Source organism: Dromiciops gliroides, chromosome 3, assembly GCF_019393635.1.
Source record: "Dromiciops gliroides isolate mDroGli1 chromosome 3, mDroGli1.pri, whole genome shotgun sequence".
Classification (NCBI taxonomy): Eukaryota; Metazoa; Chordata; class Mammalia; order Microbiotheria; family Microbiotheriidae; genus Dromiciops; species Dromiciops gliroides.
Genome location: NC_057863.1, coordinates 31,474,330 through 31,500,585, shown reverse-complemented (window position 1 = coordinate 31,500,585; position 26,256 = coordinate 31,474,330). Strand labels below are relative to the sequence as shown.

The window sequence follows — 26,256 nt, the reverse complement described above, 5'->3', positions numbered from 1 at the left end:
CCTATAACCTTCAGAGTGAAGTCTGTGCTTATGCCAGGCACTGTGAGAAGTCGCCATATGCCCTCCCCTTCAGTGTCTGTTTCATTCGACTGACTAACGGATCAGGTTATTTTAATTATGGCTGTGACTCAGAGAAAGAAGCCAAAATGAATGGACTCCATAATCCTTCAGTCTAAAATATTTTAATGAAGGACCACAAAAACCTCAGTCACACTCAAAGCCACCATTCCCTGCCTAGCCGCCCCGCCCCCAGACACCCTGAGAAATTTTAAAGTGCCTCTTTAGGAAAAAGAGAAATCGGCCATTTATCCCACAATCATCCTACGAGACCGTCCGCTGCTGACGTCCTCCCCTACAGAATGCAGCCTGGCGACCCGCGAGGGGCTGGCTAAGCAAAACCAGCAGGCCGAAAGGAGAGGAAGGTGCGGAGGCTCACCCTGGGATGGGGATCTACTTGACAGGAGACAGGCTCGATTAGAGGTGTTGGCCAGCTGGGCATGGGCTTCCTGCATTAGCCAAAAGAGGGCAGCCACCTGCTTGAGCCCGGCTCGGCCTCCCCGTGGCCTGGAGCACAGGGCCTGACACAGAAAGTGCTTAATAGATGCCTGCTGCCTGAGGGAGGGGCCTTCCAGCAGCTCAGAAACGACAGAAATGAGCCCGTTCTATGGGGCTGAAGATATAAGAGGCTTCCTTAAAGTGGAATTCTCTCTTTACGATTACTACAAGTTTTCAGATTGTTCAATGAGATGCTCAACTACTGCAGAAAAGCAATCTGTACTTAGAGCCCATGTTAACTGCTGGAAAGTGAATGAGGAGCCCCTCAGCTCTCGGGGTTCCTGCCTCTGAGGAGGCAGCGCCCCCCCCAGGCTCTGGTTGGAAACTGATTCCTCCCTATGATGAGTTACCTTCTGTAAGTGCACTCAAGCCTCCTTCTGTCTCCCTCTCTCCTTCCAGGTGTGTGTGTGTCTCTCTCCCCTTTGGTCCCCATCAGTCTCTCTCTCCTTCCCCCGCCTGTCTCCCTCTCTCTTTCTGCCTCGGTCTCTCCTTCAAACTCCCCAAGTGTTCTACTTGTAAGACTTGTCAGTGGTTCCCAGAGTCTTCTTTTGTACTAATGCACATCTGTCATCACTGACATGTCTTAAGCCCTTGACTTTAAACTCTCTGAGGGCAGGAAGTGTCTCAGTTATGTTTGTATCTCTCTCTGGTACCCTGCACATAGCTGATGCACAAATGTCTGCTGAGTGAATATTCTCTAACATTAAATCTAAGCATTTTATAAAATCCTGGCAGAGCAGCTTCTTCAGCGTTCCCCAGGATGTCGGATGCATCAAGGGGCCACTCCTCCACAATCAGAGATCTATACATCACAACCCCTCGACATAATTCAATATGTGGTCTCTGAGATTGGCTGTGGCCCCAAACTTTTCTGCTCTGTGACCAGCCTGAAGAGGAATGTCTCAAACCTGAGCCGGGTGGGGCTTTAATGGGACCACACCCAAAGCTTTTTCAGCTTGGCCAAGCCTGGCACAGGCAGCAAGTCTGGAGAAGACATGGGTCACGTCTGCCCCGACATGAGGAGCTCCCTGGCACAGTAGGACTTTACTGCCCAACAAATCAAATTGGTTCATTTCATTCCCAAGAATTAAAGGCATCCAATTTCTGTTCTACTTTCCTGTGCGTGTGCACGTATGGATGTATAAATCACAACCATGCCTAAGCACTCATTCTCATCCAGTGTATGCATGCCCAAGCAGCAGATGCTGAACTCGAAGCAAAGCCACCTCCGATTCCCAACTTGGCTCCTTTGCTCACAATTGCTCTTCCCTCCCCAACGCTCGCCCTCAAGAGGGGGCTTCGGCAGACATCCGTGCTGACTCTCCCCCCAGCACCCAGCACCCAGCTCACCTGCGCCCCACCTGTGCCCCACCTGGACAGTCACGTGGCACTGACCTCATCCTCACCCACAAAGGCACCACCTCCGCGCTCCCCTCACCCACCCCTCACCGGCTGGCTTTCCTCGATCTCCGGCCTTCCCTCCCCCAAAGCCCAGCCTGACACTCTGGTGAACCAATCCAAACCTACCCTGTCCTCTTCTCGAGCCCCAGGCCCCCTTTATCTTATTGCCAGCTGTACCCTGCCCAGCCTCAGTACAAAGAACGTTCCATGGCCACCACCGGCCCTGGACTCGGCAATGCTGCCTGCCTGCCCACAGCGCCTCTCCCAACCCTTCCTCCCTCCTCTCTCTGCTGAGATTCCCACCTCATATTCTACTCAACAACTGGCCGGCTCCGCGAGCTCCCTCTTCCCACTTCTTTCCCATCGCACCAATGCCTTCTTCCTCCCCGCCTGACTGACACGAAGGTTGCTCTGCTCCTGACCAGGGCTAAGCTCTCTCCCTGCTCAAGAGATCCCATTCCATCCCACAGCCTCCTCCATCACCCCCACTTATTTTCAGCTTCTCACTCTCGACTCATTCATTCCCTCCTGCCTGCACATGCCCTTGCTCAAGCCTTCTGCACTCACTGGCCTGCTGCCCTCTCTCCTGCCCTTGGTGCCTCCCCCGTCTCTCCTCTCCCTCTTTTTTAACCCCTTTGCCATCTGGCTTCTAACTTCATCATTTTACCTTCTTCTCTTGGACACTCTCTTCCCTCTAGCTTTTCCTGACACGGGCCTCTCCTAGTTCTCCTCCCACCCGCCTAATCGTCCCTTGGCTGGATCCTCTCCCAGCTCGCTGCCTCTCACCACAGGTGTCCCAAGGAGCTCTGCCCAAACTCAATGTTGGCGATTCCCCAATCGACCTCTCCTGCCTCACTCTCTGGGCTGACCCGTTCTCAAATCTCCAGCTGCCTTTCAGACACATTGAACCAGATGTCCAGTAGGCATCTTAAACAACAGGCGGCCTTCCCTATTATGACAAAGGGTTAGGGGGGTCATCCTGGACCCCCTCACTGTCTCTCAGCCCATAGCCGAGCTGCTGCCCCGGGCTATCGGTTCCCCTTTGCAATGCCTCTCCCATAGGTCCCTCGTGCAGGGCCCCATCCCCTCGCACCTGGACAGCTGCAGCAGCTGCTGCAGGTCTCTGCCAGTCCAGTCCATGCTCCATTCAGTCACCAGTGGCTTTCCTAAAGTGTAGGTCTGACCATGTCAGTCCTCTATCACCTCCAAAATCAAATACAAAAAGCCCTGCCTGGATGGATTTCAGAAAAGCCTGGAAAGACTTACATGAACTGATGCTGAATGAAATGAGCAGAACCAAGAGAACATTGTACACAGTATCAATGACATTTTGTGATGACCAACTATGAGAGACTTAATTCTTCTCAGCAACACAACCATCCAAGACAACACCAAAAGACTGATGGTGGAAAATGCTCTCCACATTCAGAAAGAGAACTGTGGAGTCTGAATGCAGACCGAAGCATAAAATTTTCACTTTTCTTGTTGTTTTGTTATTGTTCTTGGTTATTCTTTCTTGCGGTTTTTCCCCTTTTGTTCTGATTAATGTGGAAATATGTTTAACATGATTCTAATGTATAACCTATATCAAATCGCTTGCTGGCCTCAGGAGCGGGGAGGGAAGGAAAGGTGGGAGAAAAATTTGGAACTCAAAAAATATCTTTACATGTAATTGAGAAAATTTAAAGACAGAAATAAAATTTTTAAAGACCTACCTGATTGCTCTGCCTGGCATCCGAAGCCCTTCAAACCCCGGCCTCCTGCTCCCTTTCCAGTGAACTTCTCACACCTTACCCCCCAACATAGACCCTCTGATCCCTGACACCGGACTCCTGGCTGTTCCAGCTCTCTACCTGGGCCTTTTCTCTGGCTGCCCCCTCCCTCCTCCACTCTAGTCGATGCCCTCCCTGGCTTCCTTTTAAGCCCCAAGTGAAACCCCACCTTCTATGGGAAGCCTTTCCCAAGCCCTCTTAGCTCTGGTGCCTTCCCTCTGTTGTTTCCTATTTAGCCTGGACAGAGGGAGCTTGCGTGCACGTCTCTGCTGGCTTGGCGTCTCCCCCACCAGACTGGGAGCTCTTTTGGGGCAGGGAGGGGCTTCTGCTTCCATCTGCATCCCCAGCACTTAGCAGGTGCATAATCCATGCTGCTGCCCATCAATGATTCACTCACCTTCCTCATCTATCCATTTCATGGTGAAGAGCTGCTCGTTATCAAAGGAGCACATGTCTCGAACCTCACTGCACAGTCCCTCAAAGGAAATAGACGGTTCAAAGTGTGTGATCATGATGTCCCTGAGGAAAAAAAGAAAGGGATTGTAAACTTCACAATAAAACATCAACACTCTGGATCCTGAGGTGGAGGACATGCACAATTCGGACTGCTAGTGAACCTGCTCCGCTTTTATCGCTGCAGTTATGATAAAAGCTAACCGCAGGTTCTTAGACCTGAAAGGATGCTCAGAGGTGCCTCTGTCCAACCTCCAACCCAATGCAGACATTCTTTAGAAGCCACAGTGGGTAAGTCCCTAGATTTGGAGCCAGGAAGCCTTGAGTTGAATTCAGGCCTCAGACACCAGCTGTGCAACCCTGTGGCCTCGGTCTGCCTCAATTTCCACATCTGGGAAGACCTTTTCATACCTCCGAGGGCTATGTAAATGTTCACTATTATTATTCGAGGATCTCTGACAGACACAGTCACGCAGATTGTGCTGAACACTTCCAATGAGGGTAGGCAGCCCCATGAAGGACAACTTAACGTTGTTAGAAAATTCTTCCTGGGACCAAATCAAAATCCTTCTCTCTACAACCGGCTCTTTACTCTGCTGCAACACAGCCTGCTCTCTGCTATCTGCCACTCACACAGACAAAGGCGGTGCAGAACGTGCCTCTGGCTCCTGTGTTCTAGGCTAAGCCCTCCGGGCCCTTCTGTGACAGAGGCCATCTGGTGTCATCTAAAGAACATGGAACTCGAAGGCAAAACTTATCGGTTCCCCCTTCCAGGTCTGCTGCTTATCATGGCTATGACCTTGGACAAATCCCTTAACCTCACCAGTGTCTCAGCTTCTCCATCTGTGAGATGGAAAAGATAAGACACCTACATCACAGAGCCATTCTAAGGTTCAAACAAGAGAATACACACGGAGTGCTCAGTGAGCCGCACACTGCTCTGTATCCCCTCTCATGGTGACAAGGGTCCCAGCCCCCTCCTATCCCGGAGGCTCGAGCTTCATGCACCTCTTCAAATGGCACCCCGCCAAACTGACCACAAGATTCCAAAGGCGGACTAATTTTTAATAAAGAGTACTGTTTATCCTATTTCCATCCATACACCCTAAAGTCTTGCTGACCTTTTCTTTTTGTTACAACTGCCCATGTAAACTTGGGCAAATTGCTTAAGGGCCCCAGTTCCCTCATGTGAGGCCCTTCAATTTCTCTGACTACTTTCGATGACACAGAGGCCCCAATGCAGGCACCTAGAAAGCAGTGCTAAAGAGGAGAATCCCACCTAGGACCAAAGCCCCCCGAGGCAGCTACAGCGTCTCTAACAGCTGTCCCCAAACCCCGTGGGAGGCAGAAGAGGAAGGCAGGTTTGTGAAGCTGGAGAATGGGGTGATGACTGCTGAGCTGAGGCTCCTGACCACTCTGGAAACCACAGAGGAGGATGTGAGAAGAACCAGTCTGATCACTCCCTGGAAAGCAACAGATGGGAAAGAAACGTGGGCAACCTTTCATATACCTATGGAGACAGAACAAGGTGAGCGGCACAATATCCAGAACTCCAATCACGTAAAGGAAATAATAATCGTATTAGCCGATAATAACAATAGCCAGCATTTATATACAGCATTTAAAATCTGCAAAGCACTTTCCAAACATGATCTCATCTGATCCTTAGAACAACCCTGAGAGGTTGGCGCTGCGATGATCCCCGTTTTACAGAGGAGGAAACTGAGGCAGACAGAAGGGAAGTGACTTGCCCAGGGTCACAGTGCCAGGAAGTGTTGGAAGCTGGATCTGAACTCAGGTGAAAACGGCTCTCAAGGATATCTCTTACTCAAAAGAAGCAGGAGAAGCAAGGGGCTGCAGGACTGGTGGGGAGTGGGCAGGAAGCACTGCCTATCAGGAAGGTAGAGTCATGGGAGGAACTGAGGCATGGAAGGGGGTCAAGGATAAAGGAGGAGATGGAGGGCAGGAAGAAGCTCTTACATACCACCAGAAGAGGAAATGGACAAAAGCAGGAAACAGATCACCCCTCAAACAGAATCCCACCCTGGCAATAAACCAATAATTCATGTTTCTATTGTTTGCTAAATACTTGACGGGATCTCATTTGACCTTTCCCACAGCCCCATTTTAGAGATAAGGAAACTGAAGCTGAAAGAGGTTAATTCCTTGCCTGGGGTCACACAGCTAATCTGTGTCTGAGGCAAGATTAAATTCAGAACTTCCTGACTCCAAGTACATGATTAGGGTACAGTGCCTGCCTCTCTGGACAGGATCTTACCCAGTGAACCTGCCCAAACCCTGCATTCTCCAGGAGGACACAGAGTGTGTAGGATTCACCCAGGGTCACACAGCCAGACATCGAACATCAGCCCTCTTACTCCTAGTCGTGTCCAATTCTTCATGACCCTATGGACTATAGCACACCAACACTGTCCGTGTGGTTTTCTTGGCAAAGAAAGCAGTTTGCTATTTCCTTATCCAGAGGATTAAGGCAAACAGAGGTGAAATGACTTGCCCAGGGTCACACAGTCAGTATCTGAGGCTGAGTTTGAACTCAGGTCTTCCTGACTCCAGGTTCAGGCCTCTATCCACCGCCTCACCCTTTTCACTAGACCACACTAAAAATTCATTATCTTGCCTTCATGACAGTTTTCATTCTTCAAAAATGGACTTAGGTCCAACTGGGAGAAATTTCATCCTGGTCTGATTCTGACCAAGAAGGGAAAACTGGAGATTGGGGTGAAAAGTACATGGTGGGAAGTTATAATTCCATCATAGCCCTTGTGAAAGGATGAGAAGAAAGCCAGGGATCCTCAGACCTCCCTGTCTGAAGGGCAGATTTCAGAAAGTTTTGAGGAAAGATGGGTGAGTTCCTATGGACTAAAATTCCACAGAGGAAATTAATCCACGAGAAGAAGGAAAGCTGTAAGAATGAAATTCTGAAGACACAAAGGAAACAGAAGAGAAAGCTATCTAAAAGACAGGACAAATGTGGATGCACAGGGACCTCGCTGACTTAGATCCAAGGATGGGTGATGGAGGACAAGCGCGCTCCTCTAAGAACTGTGTGGTGGAAGCTAGAGTTGAGGCCAGTAAGGACGGCTAAGGCTGCCTCCGGCTTTAGGGGGCCCTCTGGGGGAAAAGAGGCAGATCAGGCCAAGGTAAATAAAAAGATAAGTGAACACTTAACTTCCCTCAATGAATTTAAGTCACCCGTCAAATGCACTGCATCTTCAAGTACTAGTGTGTTTCCTCTCTGGGTGACCTTGAGCAAATAAATCCCTTCACCTCCTTCCAGGGCTAGTTTGCTCAGGAAGCTGGATGAAATGCCCAAACTTGGCTGTCAGAATCTCCAAGACCAGCAAAATCCCCCCTGGAACCAGAGTAAAAGGTAACTGGGAAATGTTTAACAAGATAAATAAAAATACAATGCAACAGAGACGCTGTTAAGATGTAGTTTTCTGCAGGAGTACAACCCAGCAGATGCACAGGTGGGTGAATGGATGACTGCTAAACGCAGTCATTACCAGTGCCTCATCGGGTCTGCAGGTGACACTAACCTGGGAGGGAGAGCTAATAGAGCCGCTGAATGACAGGACATCAGGACAAAGGTGAAATGCATTAGCCACATAATCATGAATTCAAACTTAACATCTTAAGTTCAAGGCAGTACAAGTCTAGACAGCAACTGGGGGAGGAAGGCCTGGGAGCTCCTATGCATGTGGGTGCACCACAGAGCCATATGGGGCCCAAGAAAGCTGAGTCAGTGTCAGGATGCACGGTCCAGGACTGGGCTGGCCGCTGTGCAGGGAACCTCGAAGGGCCGATAAGAATACACGCATGTGGTTTTACCAATCTATTCAAAGGGCTTTAAGCAAAAAAGAAGGGGGGAAAGTGCTTAACAAACAGCTACTAAACTAGATTACAACAGCTACAATGTAGGAAGAACAGCAGCCAAGAGTCAAACCCTGGGTCTGTCACCATAGTCTCCACCCTTTGGTTTTCTAATCAATGAAACATAACTAGAGTTTTTATTCTCAGCCAATTAACTTTCTTCACAGCCACAACTCCAATGCTTCCCTCTTCCCTCCCGGCCTCCAAAGTGGCGAGACAAGAGAAGACACCAGAGGGTCATGGGCCCCTTTATCGCCCCCACTTCTCACTTCTCTTCCTCCTGTTTCTGAGTCTTTAAACTCAGGCCCTTCCTGGTCCTTTGGGGGGGGGGGGCCTGGATCTTATTCACCCCCACCCACTCGGAAGGCCAGCTCCAGAGCTCCTCTGCCACTGCCTACAAACAGCCCAAAATCTCACCACTCAAAACCAAACACAACCTAACCCCTCCAAACCTTCATTTTACCCCGTCACTCCCTCCAAGCTCTTGCCAACACCATCTGGCAGGGGCAGTGACCTGGGACAGGTCTAAGGCGCTGGGGAGGCCTAAGGCCATCTTGGTGGAGCTGAAGCCTGGGGAGGGATGGGGTCATGATTTTTCACAAGGATTTCATGTCCTCCTTTGAGATTCACTCCAGGGGGCAGCTAAGTGGCGCCATGGATAAAGCACTGCCCGGATTCAGGAGGACCTGAGTTCAAATCAGACCTCAGATACTTGATACTTACTTGTTGTGTGACCCTGGGCAAGTCACTTAACCCTCATTGCCCCGCAAAAAAAAAAAAAAAAAGATTCAATCCAGATATGACCAGACCCAGACCCCAAAAGCAGCTGTCTGCCAGCGAGGAGGGGGAGGGGAAGGTGGGGAGAAGGGGAGGGGAGGGCATTCCTGGCATGGGGGATGGCCAGAGGAAAGGCAGAGTTGGAAGACACTCCAGAGTGTCTGGTTCAGAGAATCTCTCCGTCCTGGTGTCTGCCCTTCTAGACTTCAGTGTATAACACCGACGTCCTCTCACATATCCCAATGTCCTTCTGGCCTCCCGTTTTCCTCAAAACTCCGCTCCGCTCTTGGAGAAAAATGGCCCCTTCTCTTCAGCAAGACCTGCCCCTCTACATGGAGGCCTGCTCTGCTGGGTTGCTCTGCACCAGCACAGGCTTCCTTGGGCTCATCTTCCTTCTTCTCCCCACCCCTGCAGGCCCTAAACACCAGCAGAGCTCCCCTCACCCTCCCAAGTCCCAGAAGAGGAGCTCCCACTCCCTCAGGCTGGAGTGCTGCCCCAGGCCCTGCTTCCTCCACCCTGTGTTCTGGCTTCCAACCTCATCATTCATCTTCTTTTTTTTTTTTTTTAAAGTGAGGCAATTGGGGTTAAGTGACTTGCCCAGGGTCACACAGCTAGTAAGTGTTAAGTGTCTGAGGCCGGATTTGACCTCAGGTACTCCTGACTCCAGGGCCGGTGCTCTATCCACTGCGCCACCTAGCTGTCCCCCAACCTCATCATTCAACGGAAGCTGCCCTCTCCACAGGTGCCCGGATGTCTTAGGCTCTGACCTCTCTGTAGCCCCTAGAACACTGACTGCTCTTCTCCTGCCGAATCTCTCCCCCACCTGGGTTTCCAGGGCTGTGGCCTGGCTGGTCCCCCTGGCTGCCAGGCCACTCTTCCTCATCACTCAAATCTCCCTGCCTCTGACTGCACTCCAGGGGGACCTCCCCGAGGTGACTGACCACTGTGTAGCCGGCCACCACTGACCAGCCTCCAACTGTCTGCCTAACGGCCATGTCAAACTGGGTGTCCCATAGGTACCTCAAACTCGGCCTGCTCCAAACAGAACTCATCATCTTCCCTCCCCAACCACCCGCCCCTGAACATTTCTATTTCTGTTAAGGGATCATCAGCCTTAGAAGACCCCAGGTTCACGACCTTGCCGTTATCTTGGACCCCTCCCTAACCCTTGCCTCACACAGCCAATCAATCGTCCATCCAATCTCAGTCATTTTTAACTCCACACCACCTCTGGCATCCATGGCCTTCTCTTTCCTCCCTTGACAGCCCTATCTCTGTTCCTCATCACCTCTTGCCTGGACTAAGACAACGTACTCCTAATTGGTCTCCCGGCCCTATCAAGCGTCCCCTACAAGAAAACTACCCAAAGTGACTAAAAGAGAGGGTCTGACAGTGTCACATGCCAGCGGCTTGCTGCTGCCTCTAAGATCAGACGGGAGCTCTTGGGTTTGGTGGATCACCGCCTGGCCCCATCTAATTCCTACTTCTTTACATTATGCCCTTTCCCTCACTCTAAGGTCAGTCAGTCAGTCAATAAATGCACCAAGTGGCTACTCTGCGCCAGGCTCTATGCTAAGACCCAGCCAACCTGGCCTCCTTGCTGGCATCTCTTGCCCATACCCTGCCTGTCCTCTATACCTTAGTGCACCTCCTTGTCACTTGAAATCCCATTTCCCTTCATCCTGACTCTTCCCAATACCCCCCTCACCCCATTTATTCTGTGTGTATTTTGGAGGGTAGTGACTCAGAACGGAAGCTCTGTGTGGGCCAGAACGCCCCATTTCTGCCACGGTTATCACAGGCCCTCAGCACCTCCCCTCACCTACCAATGAAGCGACACTCAGAAGCCTGTAAGATCCCAACACCTACCTGCTAATCAAGCGGCCTTTTCTCGGCCCTCATTCTCCTTGACTCTCGGGCACGCGTCCCTCCTGGACACTCTCCTCCCTGCCCTCCTGCCACTGCTCTCTGTTGCTTCTGCTGTCCTACCTCACAGTCCCTCCATGGCCCCACTGATGGATCATCATCCTTTGTCCTCCAAGTGGGGACTGGCTAAATAAATTGAAATACGTGAATGGGATGGAATATTGCTGGACTATTAAAAAAGATGAATATGAAGACTACAGGGAGACCTAGGAAAACTGTTATGAACTGATGCAAAGAGAAGTCAACAGGACCAGAAAAACAATACATGTAATTATTCCAACAGCAACAGAACCCAAAACTGAACATTGTGTCATCATAAGACCCAGCAAAGATAATGGGGTGGCATCTTCCTCCTTCTCTTCTTTGCAGAGGTGAAGGACTAAAGGGATGGACACCGCAGATATTGCTGGATCTGACTGATGTGTCCGTCAGTTTGGCTGTACTGGGTTCTGTTCTTCTTTGTTATAAGGAGAGTTCTTTCAGTGGGAGAAGGGGAGGGATCTGTTGAGAAATGACGGTGCTGTCTTTTGGTTTTATGTCAATAAAAATTGAAAGAGAGCTCCTTGAGGGTGGGACGACTTCTTTGGGCTTGGTCTATCCCCAGCACCCCGGAGTAGGTACTTAAAAGAATATTATGACACAATCATCCATCCGAGTCCCGATCCTGAGGCACAGGTCTGGCCACCTCAGCCCTCCACCGGAAGCATCACACACACGTAAGCTCTTCTCACACTGAGAACTTGCCAGAACTCAGCCCCTTTCTGCACGATGCACAGACCCCTCCTCCCCAAACAAAAGGCTCCCACCTCCCTCTCCTCACCCTGGACCCTCTGGTCTTCAGGACACAGCTCAAGCAGCACCTCCTCCCTGGGCCTCTCCGAGACCTCCCCACCTCAGCCCAGCGGTCAGTGCCATCTCCAGCCAGATTGCCTTGCATGTACCCGTGTTCTGTCCCTGGCCATATGTGTGCATGTCAAATCCCCTGTAAGAACGTAAGCTCCTATAGAGGTCTTCCCATGAAGACGGGGGCGGGGGGTGAAGCAAAGGTGTCCATGATCACCACAAATATTCAACATCATATTAGAAATGCTAGCTATAGCAATAAGACAAGAAAAAGAAACTGAATGACTAAAAATAGGTGATGAGAAAACAAAACTATCACTTTTTGCAGATGATACAATGGTATACTGAGAGAACTATAAGGAATCGACTAAAAAACTGGTTGCAGAATACAAAATAAACCCACATAAATCATCAGCATTTCCACATGTTACCAACAAAGTCCAGCAGGAAGAGATGGAAAGAGAAATTCCATTTAAAATAACTGCAGAGTATAAAATACTTGGCAGTCTATCTGCCAAGATAAACCCAGTAACTCTATGAACACAATTGCTTTTCACACAAATAAAGACATCTAAACAACTGGAGGAATATTAATTGCTCATGGATAGGCTGAGCCAATATAATAAAAATGACAATTCTACCTAATTTAATTTACTTACTCAGTGCCATGCTAATCAAACTATTAAAAAATTATGTTGGGGCAGCTAAGTGGCGCAGTGGATAAAGCACCAGCCCTGGATTCAGGAGGACCTGAGTTCAAATCTGGCCTCAGACACTTGACACTTACTAGCTGTGTGACCCTGGGCAAGTCACTTAACCCCCATTGCCCCGCCAAAAAAAAAAAAATTATGTTAAAGAGCTAGAAAACAATTACAAAATTCTTAACAAAAGGTCAAGAAATCAAGGGAATTAATGGAAAAGAATGTGAAGGAAAGCGGCCTAGCCATACCAAATCTCAAACTGTATTACAAAGTGGTAATCATTGAAACAATCTAGTACTGCCTGAAAAAGAGTAGTGGATCAGTGGAATAGATTAGGAACACAACACACAGTAGCAAATGACCATAGTAATCTAGTGTTTAATCAACCCAAAAGGTCCAAACTTTTGGAACAAAAATCCATTATTTGACAAAAACTGCTGGGAAAACTGGAAAAGTCTGGCAGAAACTAGCTATAAACCAATATCTCACAATGTATACCAAGATAGGATCAAAATGGGTACATAATTTAGACAGAAAGGCTGATATCACAAGTAAATTAGTGGAGCAGGGAATAGTTTGCCCATCAGATCTATGGATAAGGGAAGAGTTTATAATCTGTTTAAACAAGAGATAGGATCAGGGCAGCTAGGTGGCACAGTGGATAAACCCCCAGTCCTGGAGGACCTGAGTTCAAATCCAGCCTGACACTTGACACTTACTAGCTGTGTGCCCCTGGGCAAGTCACTTAACACTTATTGCCCTGCCCCCCCCCAAAAGAGATAGAATCACGAAGTAAAAATGGATAATTCCGATTACATGAAATTTAAAAGTTTTTGCAGAAACAAAACCAATGCAGCCAAAATTAGAAGGAAACTGCAAGTCTCTGAGAAAGTCTTCATTACCCAAGTACATAGGGAATGGCACAAAATTTATAAAGATAACAGCCATTCCCCAAATGATAAATGGTCAAAGGATGTGAACAGGGAAGTTTTCAGAAGAAGAAATCAAAGCTATCAATAGTCACATAAAAAATACTCTAAATCACTATTTATCAGAGGAAAATTAAGACAACTCTGAGGTGCCACCTGATTCCTATGAGACTGGCTAACATGACAGTAAAGGAAAATGATAAATGCTGGAGGGGATATGGAAAAATGGGGACAGTAATGCACTGTTGGTAGAGTTGAGACGTAGCCCAACCATTCTGGAGAACAATTTGGAAATAGGCCTAAAGAGCTATAAAACTGTGCATAACCTTTAACCCAGCAATACCACTCCTAGTTCTGTACTCCAAAGAGATCAAAGAAAAGGGAAATGGACCTATATGACAAAAATATTTATAGCAGCTTTTTTTTTGTGGTGGCGAAAAATTGGAAATCTAAGGGAATGCCCAAATAAGTCATGGAATACCATTATGGTACAAAAAAATGACAAGCAATATGATTTCAGAAAAACCCAAGCTTTATATGAACGCATATGAAGTGAAGTGAGCAGAACCAGCAAAATATTGTACAGAATAAAAGCAATATTGTAAGGATGATCAATTGTGAAAGACTTAGCTACTCTGATCAAGACAATGATCCAAGTCAGTTCCAAAGGGCCCACTATGAAAAATGCTATTCACTTCCGAAGCGAGAACTGATGAACTCTGAGAAAGATTGAAACACACTTTTTCACCTTGTTTCTTGCTTTTTATTGTTTTTCCTTGCAACACGAATAATATGGAAACATTTTTCAAAACATCACATGTATAACTGATATTGCTTGCCTTCTCTTTTTTTACTTATGTATTTTTTAATTTATGGAATAAAACAAGCATTCCCATAATATAACTTTTTTTGGGGGGGGTGAGGCAATTGGGGTTAAGTGACTTGCCTAGGGTCACACAGCTAGTACGTGTTAAGTGTCTGAGGTCACATTTGAACTCAGGTCCTCCTTACTTCAGGGCCAGTACTCTATCCCCTGCGCCACCTAGCTGCCCCCCCATAATATAATTTTTTAAAAGATGAATGTATATGAAACTGCAAATCTATTATATGCAACTTGCTATTCCTTGGAAATATAAAGTTATCATATAAATTTCTTTTCTTTTTCTTTCCTCCTCTCCCCCTACCCTAGAGATGCCTATCATTCATTAGACATAAATGTGTATAAGATGTACAATCATTCTATACATACTTCTATTTACCAGTTCTTTCTCTAGCACCAGCCACTAGAAGGGCAGCTTACAGATCAGCAGCTCAGTCGACTTCTGCTAACGTTGGATCTCCCGCAGCGCTGTGGTACCAGGACAGTACCAGTGAGGCTTCTATCACAGCCCCAGTAGCCAATGCGCTCTTATGGGCAACCTTCGTAGCCAGCTGCTTACGGGGCACCTTGCCACCAGTAGACTTATGAGCCATGATAAGAAACCAGGGCAGATAACTTCTTTCATGTCTCTTGTAGTTAGTTTGGGTATTTATAATAGTCAAAATGACTTATTCTATCAAAGTTATTCTTAAAACTATTGTTAAGTCTCTTATAGTTCTGCTCATTTTGGTCTTCATTGTTTCATGCAGGTCTTTCCATGTTTTTCTAAGATCACTGAGCTAGTCATTTCTTTTTTTTTTTTATTATTTTTTTAAATTTTTTTTAGTCATTTCTTATAGCACAGTAGTATTTCATCACAATCATATACACAACTTGCTTGGCCATTCCCCAATTAACAGACATCCCCATTTCCAGTTCTTTGCCACCCCAAAGAGAGCTACTATAAATATTTTAGAACATATGGTTGTTTTCCTTTTCCCCCAATCATCTTTGGAAATAGACCTAGTAGTGGTATTACTGGGTTAAAGGGTATATAGGCAGTTTAATAACTCCTAAGGCATAATTACAGATTGTTCTTCAAAATGGTTGGATCAGTTCACAATTACACCAACAATAAATTAGTGCCCCAATTTTTCCACATCCCCTCCGATATTTGTTGCTTTCCCCTTCAAGCATTTTAGCCAATCTGTTAGGTATAAAATGATATTTCAAGGTTGTTTTAATTTGCATTTCTCTAATCAATAATTAGATTTATATAATTTTTTCATGACTATAAACTGTTTTGATTTCTTTTTCCAAAAATTTCCTGTTCATTTCCTTTGACCATTTATCAATTGAGGAATGACTCATAGTCTCAGAGATTTTTACAAAATTCTTTATATATTTGAGATTGAGACCTTTATCTGAGAAATTGTCCATAAGATTTCCCCCCCAATTTTCTACTTTCCTTCTGATCTTGGCTACATTTGTTTTATTTGTATGAAAACTTTTTAATTTAACGTAATTTAAATTATCCATTTTATACTTCACTGTTCTCTCTCTCGTTTATTCATAAATTGTTCACCTAACCATAAGTCTGATAAAGTGATATGTTCCACGTTCTTCAAATCTTCTTGTAATACTTCTCTTTTACATCTAGGTCATGTATCCCTTTTGAACTGCTTGCATTCTCAAAGAGTATGAGACGGGCAGGAGGGAGGGAGAGAATTTGGAACTCAAAAAAATTTTAATTAACATAAACAAAAGAAGAATATTAGCTCTTAGTGACCCATGAGCGTTCCCATTTTGTCTCCACTGTCCCATTGCCTAGTGCACTAGCAAGCACACCACAGGTATTTAATTAATAACTCTAATTTATACTGAACAAGAGAGGGAAGTGTCCCCCCTCCCATGAAAACACTGTAACTGGTCCCCTTTAAAAAATCAAATCTCACTGCAGTCCTAAAACCCAAAGTAGTCCACCCTTTAAAAAGGCTCTGAAGGTCCTAAGTTTTCTTTACACTTAAGGGGAAACTACTGTCAATCACCCTTCACATAAAGAGAGGAGAAAAGGAATGGACTCTTTAATAAGAAAGAGGAAAAAGGAATCCCTGTCCTCATATGAGGCATTAAAAAGGGAGTGAGATGATTTGCCTGTTTAAACAAAAAATCCAGAGAAGAAGCCCAGTAGAGGACATAGGGCAAAGAAAAAATCTTTTCTTTGTTAAAGTTTTTCATTTACAAGCCAAGAAAACAAAGCACGACTGCGCGTGAACCAACCATTTCCTTTTCTAAGTGTAAAGAAAGGAGCTATTAAAATGATTCTTAGGTAGGATATGTGTATACAAATGCTTTGGGTCACAACACCATCTAAGTGCCAGAATGCATTTGCTGGGAAACAGGGTTGAGAAGGACTCCTCACAGCATCCTTAACAGGGCTGGGGAGACAAGGTCAGCATTGTGTTCTCCCTCCCTCCCTCCCAGAAGTTCCTTAAGGCCCAGGAACCAAAGCATGCAAGGCGGTTTTATATAAACATTTTCCCTGAGTAATTGGAAAAGGCCGTGTTTACACACTTCACTATCTCCAGATCCTGGTTGGAGAACTAAGGCTTAATGAGAACAAAAGGGCAGAAGGCCCAGCTGCCCAGCAGCTTGCCTGAAGCGAGGTTTTCACTTTCTTTGGGGCTCACCCCTTCAGGAGTCTGGGGACCCTTTCAAGAGTCAGGTACTTGTATCTACAGAAAATAAAAGACTCGGGATTCATGGAAAAAACAGCAACAATGAAATACAGTTGCCAGAAGTTTGAAAAGATTCATTTAAAAATGTCACAACCCCTACCTGGGTTAAGAAGCCCCCGTTTTGATTTCTGGTTCCATCTTCTGCAGTCGCATGTTTTTGCCTCCCAATGGCCTTAAACAGATCAAGATGTGCTTAGCCACAAAGCTCCCTAAAATTACACATTTCAATACAATCTTTTTTTCCCCTTTTTTTGGTGTGTGGGGCAATGAAGGTTAAGTGACTTGCCCAAGGTCACACAGCTAGTAAGTATCTGGTATCTGAAGCTAGATTTGAACTCAGGTCTTCCTCAACCCAGGGCCGGTGCTTTATCTACTGCACCACCTAGCAGCCCTCTCAATACAATCTTAAGGAGCAAAACACTAGGAATCTTCAGCTTTCCCATTAAATCTCAAAATACTTCAAGAGGCACATGCTTAGGTTCTGTGTTCTTGACCTTAAAAGGATTCATTCCTTCTTCTGCTACTTCTTTGAAAAAGAACTCCGTGAAAATGATCTACTGAAACATGGTCTAACTTCTCTCCTGAATGAGAAATATTTCATTCACAAAATGTTTTGAAGAGGGTCAGTCTCACAGTTGAAGGTAGAAAAACCAGAAACTGAGCTCCTCCCTCCCCATTGCCCCATTCATTCCAAAAAGTGCTCCCACAATTTCAGCATCCCCATGCAAAGTCCAGAACGTGCCGGTTTCTTGGGTGGTCCAATGGCCACTTCCTGTATCTAATGAAGACCTCCATACACCATAGGCTGGCAGAAAGAGAGAAGAGAGATAAGGCCGCCTTCTTTATACCTTACCCCCAACAGCAATCACCCTTTCCAGTCCAAACATGCTGACCTGCTGCCTCCCCTCCCCCACCAGAACCACACAAAGATGCAGAAGCGAGGAGGGGAAAGCGGGATGGGGTCTCTTTCCCCATCCTGGCACCCAAGCAATTATTCCAGTTATCCCTTCCAGATCTTGACTGCAGGTCAGCATAAGAAACCGAATGGGAAATTTGGGGGAGCTCTGCGGAAGCCACAGATGGCAGACTAAAGCCAGCAGACTACACAGAAAATTTAGAAACTCAGAAATGCATACAATAGATGAATAGTATTGTATGGTCTCAAGGAAAAAGAGAAGAAACTCTGTGAAGCCGGAAGACTTCTTCTATGGTGTGAAGGGAGGGCCAAACAATTTTACACGGATCTTCCGGATCGGTGGGGGAGGGGGCGTGGGGGCAGGAGGGAGGCTGCTTGAGCACCAGGGCTATTTGGGGTCCAGGCCTTGAAGCCTTTGGGCCCTAGGTCCTCTTCTCTTTTGTCTCTCAGAGATCCGGTCCACAGCAGGCATTGAATCAATGACCTCTTCAGCTCCCCCTTCATATTGATGTGGGTGACTCCCAGACGGGCATCACTAACTGCCCAGGGGCCATTCCCAGTGGGAAGCACCTCAGACTCACCACAACCTAACAGAACCTGTTACCTCCCCCCCAAACACTGCTGCTGTCTCATCTTTGGGAGAGGACACCCCCATGAGCTGGGACGCACCTCATCCCTCTCTCTCACTCTTATTGACGGGACGGCTGGCAAGCTGAGAGTCGCCACACTCTCCTGGCTAATGGCCACGCCTTGGGTTCTGGTGCTCTTTGAATGGGAAATCACCCACTATGTATGTGACTATGTGACCGTGGGTGGTCTCCCTGCCCCCAGGCCCTCTCCTCTCTGACCCACCCTCCTGACACCGGCTGCAGGGCCTGATGGCCTTGGAGAGCCCTTCACCGAGCCTCAGGCCCACCTGTCTGGGAGTTACTTCTGACCAAACAAGCTTCTCTGCCGTCCCCAGAAAGGACACAGAGGGTCCCTCATGTGTGAAACACCCCCCTCTCTCTACCAGCTTCCTTTAGGGCTCCAGTTGAGCACCCTCCAGACCCACCCCCCTCCAACCCTGGGCCATGGGGGGGGGGAAATTCCAGGTGAGGAAAGCCCCCCCCCCCCCAGTGAGGGCTGGCACCTTCTCAGGACCTTCAAGCTCAAAGAACCAGCCAGTCTGCATCAGGGGCAGACCTGAAATCTCAACTTTAAAAGATCCACTTCAAATCTGTACTTGGTCTTGAACTCCCGCTCCCACACCCAAGATAACTGTGTCCAACACAAACATTGTGCCCGCTGAGGAAAAGCGAGAGTTAAAGGGCCCCTGGTCTGCTTCGACTGCCACGGCAGCAGAGTGAGGGCAGCCTCAGAGCTGGCACCACCCGGGTATGGGCTGGCTCTGTGGGCCAGACAATCCTCCTGAGACCTGAGGTTATGGAGAAGGGGCAGCCTGTTCTGGGAGGGGGAGTGTTCTCCACTGAGTGGCCCATAGGCCCATGAAGTTACAGGTCTAGGCCTATTCCCCATGGCTCTCCAGAGTCGTCAGCACTCACAAAGCAGCAGGTACAGGTGCAAAGGCCCTGGACTGGGACTCAGAGCCCCTGGAGTGGAATCTGCTCTCTGCTACTTGTGCAACCTCCCGCTAGTCACTTCAGTCAGTCAGTCAGTCAGTCAGTCAATAAGCATTTATCAAGCACTTACTATGTGCTGGGGATAGCGAGAAAGGCAAAAGACAGTCCCTGTCTCAGAGCCCCCAGTCTAACAGTGGAAACAAAAAGACACAGGATAAACTGGAAACAATCAGAGGGAAGGCCTGGAATTAAGGGGGATTGGAGAGGGTCCTGGTAGAACAGAAGAATTTTGGTTGGGACTTGACTCACACCACAAGTGGCTCAGTTTTCTCTTCTGTAAAATGAGAGGCCTGCACTCAGTTCCCCCTTCAGGCACAGCCGTGCTGGGCAGGGTGGAAGGCCGGGTATCACTCAAGTAGATGACTTCCCCACATCGATGGTGACCATCCATGTATATTGTAGGAACCCATGTCAGATCAGAAGCTAGAGGTCCTTGAAGGGCACAGACAGGGACGAGCCCTCGGCTTGTTAAGTGCTGAATACAGTTCCGTCGATCTGCTGTGAACAAGCTCTGTCATAGTCAGGCCTCCCACTCTCCGCAGGCCTGAGGGACCCTTGGTCAGGCAGGGAGGTACCAACACTTTGTCCATCTCCAAGGCCGCCCTGTATAGAATGATGCATACTCTCCAAGGGCAGCAGGCTGGCCTCGGAAGCTCTAGGTTAGAGGGTCCCCACAGACCCCCGCCTAAGCAAAGCTCCTCAGTAAGGGGGCAGTCAGAAGCAGAGACCTCACTGGACAAACCAGGCCTGGCATGGGAGAGGCGCCCGGCGCACACCTCTGATGATTCCAGGAGTCCTGAGCTCCCACCAGAGGGATGGGGGGGCCGGACCGCTTTCTGCATCTCTTCACATTTGTACTGGGTCTTCATTCAAAGGCATCCTTGCATCTACAGGGGTTGAAGGCGACAGGCCCCATTTTTGTAATGCAGTGATTGATTTTTGTCCATTTCATGACAGTTTAACTTTTTTTAAAGGCTTCTAGGCCTCTCTACTGTTAGTCCCATAGTTCTGCCCCAGAGGTTGGTTGGTTGGTTGTTCCCATCTACTCCTTGGTTGTCACTGTGCCTACATACAGAGGAATCTCACTCCCTTCTTCTAATTACAGGCTTGGAAAAGGATTTGTAAATCCAATTCAATAAGCATCTATTAAGCATTTCTCTTTTGTCACAGCCGAGAGTTAGTTTCTGGAAGAGATACCAAGTTTAGATAAGAATCATGGGGGCTGAGCCCTCAATGGAGGGTCTGGTGTGAATGAGACCCACAACCTGTGGACAAAACAGAGGCTGAAAAAAAGTAAATAGGTAGGGCAGCTAGGTGGCACAGTGGATAGAGCACCGGCCCTGGAGTCAGGAGGACCTGAGTTCAAATCCAGCCTCAGACACTTAATACTTACTAGCTGTGTGACCCTGGGCAAGTCACTTAACCCCAATTGCCTCATTAAAAAAAAAGAGTAAATAGGCTTTGAGTGAGGGCCTTTCATGGGAGCTTTGCAATGGCTCGTTAGGCTGCTTCTCAGTTGTGTTCTGGTGATAAATAGTTATTAAGTGCCTACTATGTGCCAGGCACTAGGCTAAGTGCTGGGTGTGTTCTTTTAACATCACAAACTCTGAACAAGGCACAGTGGGAGGTCCTAGAGATACAAAGCCAAGCCCCAGGCCCCAAGGAGCTGACACCCTGGAAGGAGAAGGGAGGGGAGGGGAGCACAGACCCGTTGTTGTTTTTTACCAGACTCATGATTTCCCAGCTGGCAGGAGCTTGTGGGGAGCCCCAAATGCAGGTGGCATCTTCTCTCCTAAGTGGGCTGCTTGGGTCACTGAGGGGTCAAGCACTCCAAAACATACATATATTAAAAGTAACATAGTGTGATTTTGAAAGGTGGGAGGCGATGTCACGGACAGGCCAGCCATCAGAGCTGCTCGCCAAGGACAGAAAGCGTTCAGCTAAGAGAGTCAAGGCTACCCGGCGGTGGTTAACCTGAATGCCCTAAGCAGAAAGGAGGGGGGCACTGGCCATGTCAAGTTCGAGCTACCCATGAATCAGACCTTGAGGGAGAGTAGCGAGGGAGGAATCAAAGGCTGGATATCCCAGGCTCAGAGTCATGTCCAAAGAGGTGACACCCTGGAACCCCAAGAATCAAGATCACCAGGAGAGGGGGAGACAGAAGAGGGTCCAGAAGGGCCTGGGAGACCCCCAGCAGAGACACAACTTCTTGTCCATTAATGCCATTACTAAAGCAGTCAGAAAACAAACGCACCAGCAGAAAACAGGCTTGCCAAGACTTGCAAACTATGAGAAAAATTCTACATATTTCCCCATGAGGCTAGTTTCAAACACAAATAAGTGACTCAACAATGTTTTACTGATTCTTTGATGCTGGTTTATACAGTAAAATCTCTAAAATTATGACGGCTCAATAAATAGTACTCTGAGAAATGTCACTTTGGAAAACATTTCTGTAACCCCCTCCCCCGTTTATTTTATGACGAAGTCTACTTGATTCCTTAAGTATTTAACTGATAAGCCCTGCCCCACTAAACCAGAGCTCACCATAAAAAAGCTTACACGATGTTAATCTCTCACTAACCCACAGAACTTTTTATTCCATTTCTATAAACTAACAAAGTCATGACTGAGGAAATCCAAAGAGAAGCTCCCAGAGTGTTTTTTAAACAAAGGAAAAAGCCAATCTGCTACCCAAATACTAGAACAACTAATCAAATTAAGTGTGTGGTTTAAGTTTCTTTATCTGGAGAGGGCACATTTTCACAAAGATCAAATTTAAAGGAACTTAAGGGTTCTCATGGGGGGGGAGTTGTTGGTCCTTTTTTTACAAAATGACCCCAGCTGCTACAAAGAAAGGCTGGGGGGGGGGCATTGATCTCTCAACCTGTGGGCTCAGAATGAGCGTTAGTCATCCTCCCGATAAAATGTCTTCTGGTAAAGAGGATTTTCAAAATATGAAAATCAGGTCAAAGGTGTCCTAGTTAGCCAACCTGTTTACTAACCAACTCCTTTAGTGACTCATTGTAGTTTCATCTGTAATACAACAAGCAGCTCTGTCACAGCACAACCTCCGGCTGAGAATACTGCTAATAAAAATGAAGTCCTCAGTAGGTCTGATGTCAGGGCGGGAAGCAGAGAAATGATCAATTGAGAGGACGCTTCTTATGTTCAGGAGTGAAGCTTTCAATCATGACAATTAGAGCTGGGGTGGGATAAACCTGTTCATCGCCAGGTTTCCTGGCTTACTTTGGCAAAAAGTCACCATTATTTAAATGAAGAGGAAAGCATCAATTTGGGGGTTCTTAGAAAAAACCGGAAGTCACAGGCTAATAATAACAACTCATATTTGTAACCTGTCTGGAATTTACAAAGACATTCCTGAACGAATAAGCTGTTTCCTTCTTGACCCTGATGATTAGAAAAATAAGGGATCATAATTCCAACCGGATACTAATCACCTAAGTTGTTAAGTACAGCCACCACTGTTTCTTTCAAAAAGGGAAAAAAGCCTCCAAGAAAAAAAAAACACAACCTGGAGTTTTATAACTGTTTATTAAATAAAAACACTTAAAATCAATTTCTCAATTTTGATACACGTACACACAAAAATGTTTTTCCCACAGGGCTCCGTGGGAGCCAAGGCTGGCTGCAGAACCCTCAAAATCACACAAACTACCCTAATAATAAGAGCCCATTAAATAACACCCACACTTCTGGCCAAAGCTACAAACCCCTAGCTGCATAATGTGAATTGTTCAGCGGGATCCTAAGTTACTCCAAGCCCTACAAACTCCAAAGGCAAGAAATCATCAAATCCAATACAATGACAAACCCAGTAATTCGATTAAGAATCACTAAAAACAGCAATCACCATTTGTGGGGACACAGGCGAGAAGAGGGGCAGGCACCTTCAGCCACTCCCTTACAAGCTCACCATTCACAATCCTCACTGATCCATTCAGGAATGTAGGCATTAGCACGGTCTAACTTTTTTTTTCCCCTAAAGCCACTTACTTCTGCCTGGGTAAGGCAGCAAGCACGCTTAAGGTGTTTGTTTGGAAAACCCTAGGCTTCGTACTGACCCCCAAACTGGTCTCGGCACCACAGAGGGCATTCAACCGCACAAAACAAAGACTGAGTGAAAGCTGTTCAACTGAACAACTGGAAGTCTTCAATTTGGGGGAGAAGAAAAGTTCTAAAATTAAAATATCCTTTAATCAAATATCTTGGCTTGAGCTCTTTTCGCCTGGGGTGAGATGGGGCAACATTAGCTAAGGTGATGATAGGAGGAAAGCCCAAGTGAATGTTACATTCGGTGCCAGGAGGTGTGGGATGGCTTTCTTCTCATCTTGCAGGGTTCCCATCCTAAACCAAGGTCCTCAGAACCCCAGCAAGGGAGGGACTCCACAAATAACCGTTCTCCTAAACTTGGGGAGATCCCACCATTAACTGCTTGGTCTGAAATCCCTGGCAGCCCAAACAGTAATGAAGTTCTATGGGCAGTGCCCAGATAAGGGCCACTTGCGTAACCTGGTGGGTTTTTCTTTTGTTCCTTATGACTTCAGGCCTGCCTGCTTCAGCTTACCACAATCGGTCCTGCAGCCTATCGCCAAGGGAAAACAGCCTAACTCACAGGGCTCGTTCTAACCTCCTGCCACATGCCAGCCCAAAGCAAAGCCTATCTGTGCACCAACTGTATCCAGGCAATCCCCAAGGCCACACAGCCCCATGGGGACCCTCTGAGAGCCACCTCCAGCTCCCCCAAAAGGGCATCCCTCAGCCAGGCCAAGGGGAGACAAACCAACCAGCACTCATGGAGCCTTCTAATGCCCTCAAGGGTTGCTAGATGCCGAGGACGCGAGACCAAGCTGACCTTCCAGGACCTAACAGCTTACTGGGAGCATGGGAAGCCTTAACTGTAGACTGAAGTTTTCTTTGTCTGCTGGGACTTAGTTGACCCAACCCAACAAGAACTCATCAAGGGCCCATATGGAGAGCAAAGGAAGACCAAGGGAAGCAGGCTGGGCAGCCAAGGTCCTCTAGATGTTCCCCCATATTCCATCACTCGACCAAGTCCATCTCCTATAAGCCAGGCACAGGGGATCAACAGCAATAGGGGGGGAAAGCGAACCCTTGAAAGGCTTAAATTCTAGCATTCGAGGTCTCTGCCTACACTCATTAAGGACTTCCACCCCAGGTACTGGGGAATTCAGCATCCTAAACCCAGAGCTGAGAAGAAGTGTGGAGTCCAATCCCTTTCATTTTAGAGGCCCAGAGGTCACATGACCTGACCAAGGTCACACAGTTCCTAAAAAAACGAACTGGCTTCAAACTCAGGGCCACTGACCCCAAATCCCTGGAGGACCACTCAATTCCACAAAAGTCAGGAAGTTCTTGGATCTGGATAAGGAGATGGGTCAGGCGTAGGGGGATTGTAACCACCTGCTCCACCCACCATCTACACCACGTGGCCTCTTGACAAAGAGATACAGAATGACAGAACACAGAACTTCTCCACTCCTCTAAGTCCAAACTAACCCCCCCCTTCTATGGAAGCCCTCCCTGACCCCTCCTAAGTCTAGAGCTTTCCCCCCATGATTATTACCTATTTAACCTGTCTGTAACTAGTTTGCTTATACTTCTTTGCATGTTGCCCCCCCCACCCAATAGAGGTGTAAGCTCCTTGCGGGCAGGATCCTCTCTTGCCTCTGTTCTTAACCCAAGCGCAGAGTGGGTGTTGAGTAAATGTCTGTCACGTGATCGACTCAAGAAATTGACATTCTATCTCCTCCAAACGGATCCAAATGAGACAAACTTCTAAGTGCCAAGTTCTGAGGGGCACAAGGACAAAGCCAGCCCCTGCCCTCCGGCGGCGTCCACTCCCCCTGAAGTCCCTCTGCCCAGGCCGACCTCGGCCCGAGCAGCCAACACTCTGTGAAGGGCACTGTTAGTCTGGGGGGGGGGGGGGGACACGGCGGCAAAAGTGGCCGCTGCCCTCGGGGGGCTTCCACTCCCCTGGATGTCCCCTTTGCCGGGTCAGACTTAACCTGTTCGTAAACACCACGTTGGGGGGGAGGGGGCAATGACAAAAACAGCCCCTGCCCTGGGGGGGGGCCTTCCACTCCCCGGGACGCCCCCTCGGCCCGGTCGTACATAACCTGTTCCGTAAACACCACGTTAGTCTCGAGGGGCGCAAGGGAGCCGCGGCCCCTGTCCTCGGGGGGCTTCCACTCCCCGGGATACTCGCTCGGCTCGCCCCCCGGCCGGCCCCCGGCCCCCGGCCCCCGCGCTCACTCACCCTTTGTAGTAGGCTTTCACCCGGACCTGGTGCGCGTGGTCCCCGCCGCCGCCGCCGCCCCCTCCCCCGCCGCCGCCGCCGCCCGGGCCCGGGTGGGACATGCTGCTGCTGTCCCGCTGCGTGGGCATCTCCCCGCCGCCCCGCGCCGGAGCGGCCGCACCGCGGGGAGCCTGGCCGAGCGCCGCCGCCGCTGCCCCACCGCCGCCGCTCCGGGCACTCCCGCCGCCGCCGGCCTCCTCCGCCTCCGCCTCCTCCGCCGCGGCCCCGGCGCCTCGGCGCCTCCCTCCGGCCCGCCCACCGCGCTCCCTCCAAACCTCCACATTCCCGGGCGGGGCGGGGAGGGGCGGAGCCGCCGGAGCCACCATTCCGGCCCCCGCCGGGAAGGGCCGCCTCTGGGCTGGACCACTCCCGCAAGGCGGGGGGCCCCACGCAGGAGCCATTCCTCCTCGTCCATAGGGAGAGGCAATCTCGTAGCAACCCCAACCTGGAGCTAGTCTAAATTCTTCTATCCATATCCTGTCACACATGATCTCCCCGAAACCGCTAGGAAGAGGTGGCGGCAGAGCCCA

The 26,256-nt window shown here is 48.3% G+C and overlaps 1 protein-coding gene across 1 annotated transcript in view; it reads right to left on the bottom strand.

Annotated features, from left to right (window-relative positions):
• PRKCI (protein kinase C iota) overlaps positions 1 to 25,838 on the bottom strand; it is a 68,771-nt gene extending 42,933 nt beyond the window's left edge. The window contains exons 1-2 of the mRNA XM_043995629.1: positions 25,688 to 25,838; positions 4,126 to 4,247 (exon numbers count right to left, since the gene is read on the bottom strand). Of these exons, the coding sequence (XP_043851564.1) occupies positions 4,126 to 4,247; positions 25,688 to 25,815 (250 nt within the window). The 5' untranslated portion in view covers positions 25,816 to 25,838. The remainder of the gene's footprint in view (positions 1 to 4,125; positions 4,248 to 25,687) is intronic.
• Positions 25,839 to 26,256: the final 418 nt, after the last annotated feature.